The following is a 12,949-nucleotide window of genomic DNA, read 5'->3' as shown; positions in this document are numbered from 1 at the left end:
ATTGTATGTATTTATAGTCCATGGAAATTCATAAAATTAGTCAAGTAGCATGCCAAAAAAACAATAAAATACATGTCTGATTTTAAAGAACTAACTAAAAAAAATAAAGCTTCATCCTACTCTTTCTGCACTCTACAGAGTATGTTGATCATTTGTATTTATTAAATATAAACACATCGTGAGCCAACAAAATTTATTTTCTTATTTGTGCACCGGCCATTCAATCCTGTTCCTTCCTGTTGCTGTGGAATTTGATGCAATGGTTTAAACAGGAATATTTTTACTACTCTCTATTTTAAACACTTAAAGTTACTAGGTTTCTATTGACTGGAAGTCAGTGTCCTCCACATTGAATATCCAACTGTCTCAATGAAAAGCTAAGATGAGTCAAAGGAAAAGATTCACTATGAGTCACATAATACATCTTAAGACTACCATAAGACAGGTTATGGGTGGAAAGACCACCTTCAGATGTGGTCAGAAGAAGACCTAGCAGTCTTGTCCTGAAAAAAGTCTGTACAGAGACTTTTCCCCATCATATACTGTCTGTAAAGGCAAGAAGTTATGAACAAATGCTGTCTCCTGTAACTTGAGTCATACTACATATATTCTCTGGAAATTAATGGACTGAATCAATATTAAACCACATCATTAGTTCCTCCTTGCGGCAGAAATAATCTGCTGCTTCCGGACTTTGGCAACTGGGACAAATTCTGCACTCTTCATTTCCAAAGCCTCAGTCCCCAGAGACGTGAGAGGTTTGTGTATTTGTGCTCTTTTAAGAGTAGCAAGGGATATCAAAAGGAAGGGTGGAAGGGTGGACAGCTCCAGCAGATGGACAAGCAGCCATGAATTAGATCACTGCAGTGAAACTCCACCCATGCTCATGCAAACCTTAGGTGTTGGGACATTGGAGAAAGGTGTAGTAGAGTACAACAGTACAACAGCTTGATGATCATCCACCTCACCAATCCCAGGGGAAAACCACATAGAACTCACAAAGCCACCTCCACTTTCAATGAACTGCGTCATTGCAGAGCTTAAGATTAAATCTTAAATTTTAGCTTTGAAAAGAATATATTCATCAGGAGACACCCTTAAAACTCATTTCAGCTCACACCTGGCTGCCATGACCACAGGCTCTAAAAACCATGGGTATGCTTGCACTCCAGCTGTTTGAGGGCCAAGAAAGTCCCCATGTTATATTGGAGCAGCATGGGATAAAAAATGGCAGGAAGATACAGCAAGGAATGCTATATGTCTGCTGTAGATCTTCAGAGTGCTGCTGGTCTGAAAACCCTCTCTGGCACTGTTTCCCATGGGCCACGTTAAAGCCAGCCTTGGTATTTTGAAAACCTATTTTCTAACTACCTAACAGACACTTCCCAAAGAAAAACAACTACCTGCTCCTTGCATCTGCAAACACAGAACGTGAGAGCATCCCTCAGGTGAGATGACCTGGGGGAGTGGGAAATGGGGATGAAATAGAACGTTATTTATTGGTGAAGAACCTGCTTCTTGAAATATTGAAGAACATTTGTGTACACATATAAATTTGATTTTGCCCTATAATTGGAATAAAAACCAAGTATACAATATCAAAACACTGCAATTTTCTGTTCAGAATTCTATTTTTAAAAGCATTTTTCTCTTTTATTTTCTACGCTGTCACACATTTGATATTAAAAATCCTAAAACAGTTTTTTAAGAGCACATAGTCTTACAAACTACATACAGCTATCTGTATCACTCCTGTACCTCTTTCCAGTTTTGTCTCCTACCTTGGAACCTGATGCTGTTGTTGATTATTACCAATGTGTCATCCACAGCATTGTATTCTCCCACCTTTACTTCTTTTTGTTCTGCAGAAAAACAAACAAGAGTGATTGTTTATGGCAGTTCACATGTTTTCAACTATTTAACTGTATTGTTCTTTTTTGACAGTGTGTCAAAAGGAAAAGAAATATGAAAGAATAAGGCATGGATAATTAAATCAGAATGCCAGACAGCTAACATCATTAAAAGAAACATTTCTGGTACTTGAAAGAAATGTAAAGCATTTTTAAGAACTCATTTACATAATCAGGAAATTTCTATTGGACACAGTCATCTCCAGCTTAAAGATCACAGAGTTTCTTACTGGCTCACTTACTGGCTTACTGGTTTCTATGCAGGACATTTTTACTGGGAGAACACACACAGCTAAATCACACATTCCCCTCCGATTTAAACAACTAGGACATCTTGCTTTGTGAAGTATTTCCCAGGAGAGTCATGGTGGCAGGCTCAAGCCAGTGTGGAGCAGACTGGACAGTTAGCAGATATGCTGGGAATCAAATCTCTTACTCTGAGTGAGAATTAGCAATTCATTAGTGCCCTGACTGCAAAACACACTCTGTTATATAATTAAAGCCAACATACACTTGAGTTTATATTTTACAGTTAGTCTCATCTGGTATTTTGGGACTGTTGTCACATCTATGGCCTTCTTGTACCTGACAGAATGGAGTATGCAGATAGAGGAATTTGTTTGTTTGCTGCCTTGACCACTGCACTTGGATCTCTGACATGCATTTATCCCACACTTTTGATAACATCTGGCGTCAATTATTTTCTGCTATTTTTGTTGAGCTTTTGGTATGGTTTTCAAGTGCAGAAAAAAAAAGTTTTCATTTTTACACTAAAACTTTTACATTTTGATGAGATTTACAAACCCCAGGCTAAAGATTTAACCACTGGCTAAAGATTTCTTTGAAGAGCTGGCTCAGCAGAGACAAAAATTTCCTTTCAGACCTCTCTGTCTGGGCATGCACAACCCAATTTACATTAAAATTCCGAGCTCATGACCCTATTTGTGACACTGATATTGGGAGCTGATGATCTTGAGCTAGATGGCAAATTTGGAAAGACTATTTCACCCAACAGCTCCACATTAACCTTTTCTCCTTTCTCACTCAAAGTGGTTTTGCCGTTTCAGCTCTGCTGAATAGAGCATCTAGTTCCATTTTGTAAAATCTACAGTCTGACTAATACTAATCTGAGAGCTCACAGGAGGCAAAAATTTCCTTAACACAAACTACTATTTTTATTGTTATGTTGTTATATCTATTGTTATATTTTTTAAATTATCTACAAGAAATTGTAGACTGGGCTGCAAATCTGACAGAGGGTCCTAGGCTTTTACTGCACACTCATCACGAGCTGGAGTTTGCAGTTATTTGCCTTTCCCATGAGTATGATCCACTTGGATGGACCTAAGACTAGTTTGTTGATGTCCAGCAGCAGTTGCACAAAGCCCATCCACATGGCATCACATACTTAAGAAGTGAAGATAAGTTTATAATTTCTGCCACAGACTGAACATTCACTGTGAAATAGATATACTAATCAATTCTGGACAAATAAAATATTCCCAGTAGCCATCTAAAAGCCAAAAGGGTTAATGCTAAAACCAGAACCAATCTACTTCCATTTGTATTTGTAACATGACAGCTGTTACCTGTAGATCTACAAAATATCAAAACACAACCTAGAGAGAAGAGAGAAAAACATCAGGATGTATATTGAAAAATGGTGGGCATATTAGATTCCAGATAGTCCACAGTATCTTCTGACAGCAAAAGGGGATGACACACACCTTGGTGTTAGTCTAGCCCCAGCTTCACAGCAACAGGCTAAAGCCTCATAGCTCTGACGAGCATAGAAGCGAAATGAGTAATTGCTCTGCAGCCATTTCTGTATGGAGAGCTTTCTGGGACTACATGAGATGTGGGAAGCACATAACAGGTGGAGACACATGTACAAAAAACCAGTGTAAATCTGTGGTCTGATTACAGCACTGAAATTAAGGAAGATTTTCTGCGATTATTTCATGTGACAGATGACGCCATTTCTTTTCAACACATAAATTCTTACATGGTTTCCGTCACAGGTGAAGTAACACAGAATGTGCCTGTCCTATAACTAGCTAGCCTAGGTACCAGGAGCCAACCCTTGCAGGAGTGGAGCTCAGTATTCAGAGAAACAAGCTTCCATGGCAGCCTGAAGAGCAAGATTTTTTGACTTAGAAACCCAAGAATGTGTTAAAAAACCCAATATTAACTACCAGGAAACCCAATATTTACTACCAGGAAACCATATGATCAATGCTTTGTCCCTTCCCAACAGGAAAGGACAGTTCATGGAGGACATGCCACACTTTATTGAAGTCAAGAAGAGCCATAAAGATATTTGATATCTTAAAGTAGTGACAACTGTGGAAATTAGTCTGTGAGGGAAATAAAACGTACTTTTATGGAGAGGAAGGATATACTATCTGTTTTATGGTGTGATTACAGGGGTGCTGAGGGGAAGACACAAAAGGTTTCTTGTGATCCTTTTTTCTCCCAGCAAGGACAACTACAGCTGCTAGTTTTTCAGCTCTGCAACCACAAGTGCTGACCAGTGACAAAGCCACTTCCAAATATTAATTAAAGGAAGCAAGAAGGCAGGACTGTGGTTCTCTTCTCTCTTGCACAAGTCAATACAGCTAAGGATGGGACTGCAGGCTCACTTTTCCATGTGCCATTCCCTTCAGTTGCCTTTGGAAATTCTGAATTATTAAAGTTAGTATAGTATGCGTATAATGTAGCTCATATCTGTCAAACCTCTGAGTGTTAACAACAAAAGGACAGGAGAGAGTAGAACTCCTTCAAAGAAACACCAACAAAGTGCTTTTCAGAATATTCAGAATATGATGTTGGCTTCTTTCTGTAGTGCTTCTATTAATTTTAACTAGATCTTTCCACATTCATAATAGAGATATTGCATTGAAGTTCATACTAGAATGCAGAAGAAAAATATGAGGGAAAATGTACTGGGGTTGTGAGATAATGTTTGTCAGTACCATGACAGGAGTGGAGAAATGTCAGAACTTGAATCTGAAGCTGTTCTTTCACAGAGGGACAGGAAAGTATAAAAACTAACCAATCCAGATAAAACTGACCCAGAAAAATGTGACTGTAAATTATGCCTATAATTCTCATGAAATTATAAATAATCCTTATTTTTAATTAATTATCACAGAATAGATTACTTATATGGTCAAGATGAAAGCCTTCTGCCAACAAAGAATGAGATACTTTTACAGGTATATTGAATTGTTTTTCTCTACATATTTTATCACAGAATTTTATAGCCCACTTTAAGCAACTCCACACAAATTGACTCACTACCACTTAATTAATTAGCTCACATTCCACAAAGTTAGTACAGAGGATTTTCAAGGTAGTTTCATGTTCTTGTTGAATAAAAGCAAAAAAAAAAAAAAAATCCTGCAATTGATATCAGCTGAATGAAACAAACTTACCAAAATGCACAGCAGTATTATGATTGTCAGTTTGACTGTTATCCACTTACACTGAGAATTTCTAGATGAGACTATTCTTAGTTTCAGTTCCTTTCACTGTATGTCATAATTTCTATTTTCACCACATTTTTGTAAGTGTACTTGTTCACACCTCACGAAGACAGATTCTACTGAAAGTGTTTAAGGATGAGAGAAATGCAGTTGCAATGCATAAGAGATGGGACAGATGGATTTCCTTTATTTTCCTCTATGTAGACAATGCTGTCTAGCTTTCAATGACACTGCATCTAATAACCCCCTCAGTGTTAAGCTAATAGCTTAGCTAAATAATAACTAAGCTAATAGCATCCTCAGTTATGTCAGTCTGACTGCAAGTAACTCTCAGGGTGATGCAGTTAAGCCAACACAAAAATGTTTATACCAGTATAAGCACCAGTACAATTTATGCTTATAAAGGCCCCTATGAAAAACCACTGTATCCTAAAAACTTTCAAAGATATGTATGTTGATATTCATATCCATTCATCAACTCCTACATGTCTGCTGGGATATACCCATGCAAAAACTATGTCTGTGCTACAATAAAGCCAAATTACATGTCTGTCCTAACATCAATGCAGCGTCTAAACCACATGGCTCCAAATGACGATTAAGGATTTCAAAGCTCATCATAGCTTACCACAGCTTGACACAACTAAGAACACTGTTATGTCACTGCAGCTCTTTATAAGCTTAGAATTCCATGCAAACTACAAAGAGAAATATGAGCAAGTGATGAGTATTCACTTTCTAACAAATATGAAGTAAATTTTAAAGTAAATTCAATAAACTTACCATGGACTATTCTCCAGAAAACTAAGGGTCACAGAAGTTTCTCATCTAGAGGACACAGCCTATGCTTGATTTAGAGGCAGCAGAAAAATAATATTACATATAGCTGGAAGCCTAAAAAGTACCTAGGTCTTAGTTTGTTCTGAAAAACCATGCCTGAAAAAGGTGCTGCCTCCATGACTCCTCCTTGAAAAGCTTTTCAATTTTTTTTATATAACCTCTCCTGCTCATCCGCACAGTTAATGATCACTGTACTCCCTTAAACCTTCCTATTTAACAATCCCTTCTCCCACTGTCTTCCAGGTGCCCCTTTTGCTTAACCATCCTAATTCAGTGGGAGTGATTAGATGTTCAGCCTTTTAGAAAATCTTGCTGCATAATCAGCACTCAGCAGCCCGTCTCAGGAACCAACATTCTTAAACCTTGTCCTACAACAGAACCATCTAGTTTCTGAGCACTATTCCTTATTCATGCATCACAGCTCAACAGGACTGCTGGCAGCTATAGGGAATATTTAGTCATCAAATCTCAGAAGAATTTTGGAAGAGTTTGCCAACAGGTGAAACTAAGCATGGTCTATAGGCACCTGAAATACTTGAAGAAGAGAATGGCTCTAAAATTTGGAAAGATTTTCTGGTGATTTCAGCTGGGGTAAAGTTAATTTTCTTCACAGTGGCTAATACAGGGCTGTGTTTTGGATTTCTGCTGGACACAGAATTGATAATACAGAGATGGTTTTGTTCTTGCTGAGCAGGGCTTGCACAGACTCAAGACCTTTCTGTTTTTCATACTGAGACTTGACAAGGGGCTGGAGGTACATGGGAGGTTGGGATGAAACACAGCTGGGAGAGGTGATCTCAACTGACCAAAGGGATATTCCAGGCCATATGGCCTCATGCTCAGGATATAAAGTGGGGGAAGAAGGAAGAAGGAGAGGATGCTTGAAATGACAGCATGTGTCTTCCCAAGTAAACTTTACATGTGATGGGGTTGTGCTCTCCTGGAAATGGCTGAACAGCTGCCTACCCATGGGAAGCGGTGAATGAATTCTTTGTTTTGCTTTGTTTATGCGCATGGCTTCTGCTTTTCCTATTAAAGTGTCTTGTCTTTGTGTCAGCCCCTGAGTTCTACACTTTTACTCTGTCAATTCTCTCCCGTCCTGCTGGTGGACGAGTGAGCAAGTGGCTCTGTAGGGTTTGGCTGCTGACTGGGGTTAAACCATGACAGATTTTAATCTCAAATTTCAAATCAGTCTCCTAGATATGAATGAAAAATCATGCCACTGCACACACACTTTCAAAGACACATCTGACTTGTCTTAAAGCTCACCATTAGCAAGTCATTGGCAACTCGTTGATAGGTTCAGTGCAGCAAGTGAAGGGTGCTCTGACACATCACATTATAGTGTCCTGAGGCTTGTCTCTCTCAAATTTAGCTTCTGCTCACACTCTCTTTTTAAGAGTGAATGCTTTTCTTTAACACTTTACACTGCCAGTCACCTAGCAATCATTTGTCACTGACGGGTCTTAGGTCTCCTTTCTCATTCCCTCCATTGCCTCCTGGGAAGGCTCTTGAAGAGATGATGTGCTGCACTGAGCGACAGCAATTCTGTGGCCAAGAGTGTTCAGAGAGCAAGTCACGGGGAAAGAAGACTGGCCAAACACAAACAGTGGAAACTTAAGCTGGAGGCTGAAAACTGATGCCAAAGCTGAGAATGTTTCCCATGTTTCAATAAATCCTGTGCAAATTGCCTGCAAAGTCTCTGCTAACCTGCCCTACCTGTCTCACATTTTTGAAAGCTGTTTCATGAAATAATGATCTACCAAATAACTAGAAATGCTGTCTCAAATGCCTTTACAATAATGAATGAAGCTAAATGTCATGAAAGCTAATTTCCTTCAGAATAAATACTGAAACATTTCATGTTGTGGATCATGTAGAAAGTCTTAGCAAATTAATGCAATCTTAACTTTCATAATGTATCCTTGTCAGACAGGACTGAGAAGCTTTTCAGTTATCCTTATCACATATCAGCAATAACCAATACCAGTTGAAAGTTTCCAATTAAAAAAAAAGAATCACAATAGAAGCTTATAAATAATGAATGAGCAAAACCTTTTTCATTCACTTGCAGGCAACCATTTCTTTGTTTAAAGACAAAAATGCTGAGATTAAGAATCACAGTTCAAATAAGGAAGAAAATGTCAGGTCAGATAGAAGATTATTCTTCAGCAGAAGCTGCCAGAAAAGAAAAACTCAAGGAAGAAAAACATGTTACCTTTACAAGGATTTGAATTGTGACAGTTTTTACCCTTGCAATTAGAGTTTTAAAATTTGTTTTACCCTAAGAAATGCTACTTCCATCTTTAACTGCAGCATAGCTATTTCCTTCATTTAAAGTTTTATTTATGCATTTTATTTATGAAAACCTAAATTTCATTGCTTTGGAAACATATAGACACAACATACAGGAAATTTTGAGTTATGAGAGCAGTATATATAACAAGTGATAATTACTCCTCATGGCCAGTTCTCTGGCCATAAATCTTTCAGTCATCCATAAAGCAAAACAGACAGAAAGGTCAGACCACACAAAGGCCAAACAGGGCATCCTTAGAGTCAGGATAAAAGCTAAGGGGTTTTAACCCTGGGTGTATTTCACTAGGTTAGTAATAGTGTTTTGCCAAAAGGACAAAGCAAGCAATTAGCACATAAAATATAATTAAGTAACCTGAGCTCATAAAAGGATCTAGTAATTTTGCAGTCCAAGAAGATTCTTCTATAAAAATTTCAAGAGTGTGCATTTTTATGAGCTTTCAAAAATTATTTTTACTGATTATTTTTAAACTTCGTTTTCACCTTCCTTATTATACTTCTGTCTCTTACTTGGTTTGTTAGACTGACTTCTAGCTCTGAATAGAAATGTAGTAGTATAATTCATATGGATTTAACACCTACAAATATTAGGTATTTATATATTATGTATCAAAGAAAGAGCTATATAATGAAATAAAAAAATAAAGACTGCGTTTAAAACAATTACTTCTTTAAATGTGAATTATTAACACTATCATTATAGCTTTCATTCAGGAAACTGAGAAAGGTATAAACAAATACAAAGAAATGAAGGCAGATCATCCATGAAGCATAACAACAGTTATGCTGAAGCAAATGAACAGAGCTTACATTAATTCTTCTGACTAGAAATTCCTGTTTCTTAGGATGCTTAATAAAGTCCTTGATAGTTTGAAATGAGGTTGTTGCACATGAGATCATATTTTTTCTTGGATTTAATCATTGTAGCATAAAATCCTGACTGATACCACACTGTATAACCTGAAATGTATGTCAGTAATTTGAATCAACTCTAGTAAGTAAGTTAAAAGATAAAAATATATATTCAAGTGAATATGCTATAATTATATTCTAGGATACATGGATATGCAATAACTGCAATATCTTAGTCTAGCCAAGGGTTGTTGTACTGTTTATTGTCTTTTATTTATTTGATTAACTTTTCAGAGAATGCAAATCCTCATCATTCTGGGAGTTTATTTGCCAAAATAAATTATTCTTTAAAGTCAAATGATGTAATTATACGTGTCTTATTTAATATTGATATTAATATTTATCTAAATGTAGCATGGTCTACAAAAATTGATATTTATACCATTTATCATTCTGAGTTACTTCCTGGCAGAGGAAAAAAACCCAGCAGGTTTTTCTTGACTCAGAATTTACAAAGGGAAATAACATTGTACATATAAAACTACAGGCAGCAATCATGAGAAGGCATTTGCTCTACTCATAAATGATAACTTCATTACTTGTTGTGTCATACACTGGTCCATTTTCTACAGGGGTGTGTGAGCGAATCAGCCTGTGCAAGCCTGGGCTGACTTCCCGGGAGAACTCCCAGGAGCTTCCCAGGTTGGAAAGGCCATCCAGGCAGTGACAGGTTTGGACATGGATACCACTGATGTGCAGAGAAGCCCCCCTGGCATCAGCCCAGGGCTCAGCAGCAGCTCCATCTGTCAGAGTCTCTCTGGGAGAGGGAGAACTGAAGGCAGGACCATGCAGGGGGTGGAGGTGGCAGTGAGAGAGGCGGTGGCCACGCTCTTGTTCCCTGAGTTTGATTTCAGAGCACTGAAATGTCAGAGACTGTGAGGCAGAATTCAAAATACACCATGACACTGCACTCATTCAAAGGTAAGGGACAGCAAACCACAGGAGTGTGTAGTACCTGTTTCAAAATCTATGGTGTTTCCAAAGAAACCCAAGATGACAGAGCATTAGTGTATCCACATCTTTTATCCAAGGGGAATAAATGCAATTATTATGTCCCTGGTGTCCTGGAAACTCAGTCTGAATAGGCACAGTGTGCACTATCAGGATAGTCTGGCAAAAGAAAGATTTGAATCATTATGAAATGACCAGATTTTTTTTCCCAGTTACACTAAAAGTTACTAATGAATTTAAATCAAATCCACCAAGCATTGTTATTTAGGGAAGAAAAATCTGGGAGTAGCACTGCTGTCAGTCTTTTCTGACTTACCAGGGTAAAGTACACATGCAGCTTAAAAATCAAGACACCCAAGACAGTGACCTAAGCCCCATTTCCATCTGCTAGCTCAGCACTTAAGCTTTCCATACAAACATGACAGATGATGCGATAGAAGATATCCTGACAGGAAAGACATGGTCCCCAGGGACCTGGATGACCCTGACTCCAGCCCAGCTACATACTCTGATTGAATGAGAAAGGACATCAAGGTGACCTTTTCCTCCTCTGGTATGCTTAATATTCTAGCATTTCATTTGATTTTCTTATGCACGCCCAAAAGAAATGTTTTGCTACAACTACCTAAGCCTATTACTTATGTAACCGAAATTCTAAATTCAACGTGCAATATCAATTATTTTTTGCAGTAGAAAAAGCAAATTTAAAAACCTACATCAGTCACTTAAAAGCCTGATGTGGTTACCTTTTCCCAGAGAGGCTTTTGTTGTCAGTGTGGTGATGCACAGCACAACAGTTTGACAGTAGCCCTGGTCTGTGGACAGCTTCAGCTGCCCTGCACATGGCTGCTAAGTCTCTGCCACTGTGTTTTCAGTGGCTGCTCAGACATACAGGAGGAGCTGCATTATGAAGTTCTCCTTTTGAGGGCTGCTTAGCCCTTGCTAACTTGAATGATAACCAAACAGAAGTGCACAACATGACAGAAGTAAAAATGTCTCCCAGAGCAGAAGATGTGTGCTTGACCAAGAGATCATGCCAGCAATCACACCTCCCAGCAAGGCTGTTTTCCCTTCACTTAGCAAGGCATGCCTGCTTTCTGGTGATCCCACACCACGCAGGGAAGAAACAGAAACTCCATTTTGGCCCATTTGGATGCATAGTTATGATTATATCATTAGGGCCTTCCCTCGCCTTGTGTCAGGGCTCTGTTCCCCTCCCCTGGCAGAGGGAGGCTCAGCACATGCTGAGCAGCCTCCCAGAGGCTGTGCCTGCTCTGCTCCAGCTGAGAGGCCCTAAACCAAGATGCTCTGGCTTCTTCCTTATGGGCTGCATCCTTAAACTTTTACAGAGTTAAGAGGGTGTTATTTAAAGGTTGCAATTTCACAGTTACCAAGCCTGAAAACGCAGGAGAGCAGCAGCTGCTGGGCATATTATGTGTGTTAGATCTCAGCTACTCATTATGTCCTTGAATAACCATTCTTGCCATTACACCAGGTGGCCTGTGAAAACACTGCAGCTCATGAAGAGCATTCTTCATGATTCAGGGTCAAACCCAAAGGCAGAATTCCCACTGTCCTCATCCTAAGATACAAAATAAGGGAGTTGAGGCAGTCCTGGACACATTCCGGCAAATTCTATGCTCTAGTAAAGTACATAAGGTCTTATGATTTGTACAGTAGCTGTCAAAGTTTTTTTTCCTGTACAAGAAATGCAGTTTTGAATTATCCAGGCTGGTTTATTCCAAATACTTTATTCAGGACTTGTAGGGGAATAATTCAGGAAAAATTTTAGAGCAACAAAAAAGCCACTTGTGCTGTAACCTGCAACTACAAGTGAACACTTACTGAGATATAGGGGAGACTACAAAGGCCCCCAAGTAGCAATATCCCCCCTAGATCACTGTTTCAGTTTCTGCTGCTGAGATAAACAAGACAGCTGTCACTCAAAAAGCCATCAAAACCAGGAGACTTTGAGATTTTCCAGCTCCAGCCTTCCCCTGACAACCAGCTCCCCATGCAAAAGTCACATGGTTCACAGATTGGATTTCCCTGTCCTCAGGGAGGTACGCTCTGTTCCCATAAGGGACAGGCTTGTCACTGCTACAATTAGGGACTGCACTCTAGGGAGTGAGAGAACAAGAAGTGTTACACAATGCCAGAATGCCTGTGTAACCCAAGGACTGCATGATTCTTTGAGTGAGGAAAGTGTGTGCCTGGCTGCAAATTTCAGTGTTTTAGAATCATAGGAAGGGTCCTTAAAGATCATCTAGTCCCAACTCCCTGCCATGGGTAAAGACACATTTTACAAGTAGTCGTGGCTGCTGGGAAATTCCTCTTCAAAATCAACTTACTTGTCTATCCCCATGAGGCCACCTGAGAAGTTTGGAAAGTCTGGGTTTCTCCCCAGGAGGAGGGATGCCGTGAGAGTGAAAGATGTGTGAGAGACCCAGAGCCTGGGGCACTGGCTGAGGGGTGCAGGTGGTGAGGCTCTGAAGCCCCATGACCTCAAGCACTGGAAGAGGAGAAAACATG

The 12,949-nt window shown here is 39.1% G+C and overlaps 1 protein-coding gene across 1 annotated transcript in view; it reads right to left on the bottom strand.

Annotated features, from left to right (window-relative positions):
* The window catches only part of GABBR2 (gamma-aminobutyric acid type B receptor subunit 2), a 462,692-nt gene that overhangs the window by 159,087 nt on the left and 290,656 nt on the right, over positions 1-12,949 (bottom strand). The window contains 1 exon segment of the mRNA XM_031055642.1: positions 1,782-1,862. Within this exon segment, the coding sequence (XP_030911502.1) occupies positions 1,782-1,862 (81 nt within the window).

The sequence above is a fragment of the Geospiza fortis genome, unplaced genomic scaffold, assembly GCF_000277835.1.
Source record: "Geospiza fortis unplaced genomic scaffold, GeoFor_1.0 scaffold206, whole genome shotgun sequence".
Lineage (NCBI taxonomy): Eukaryota > Metazoa > Chordata > Aves > Passeriformes > Thraupidae > Geospiza > Geospiza fortis.
This window is presented reverse-complemented; position numbering and strand designations above follow the sequence as displayed.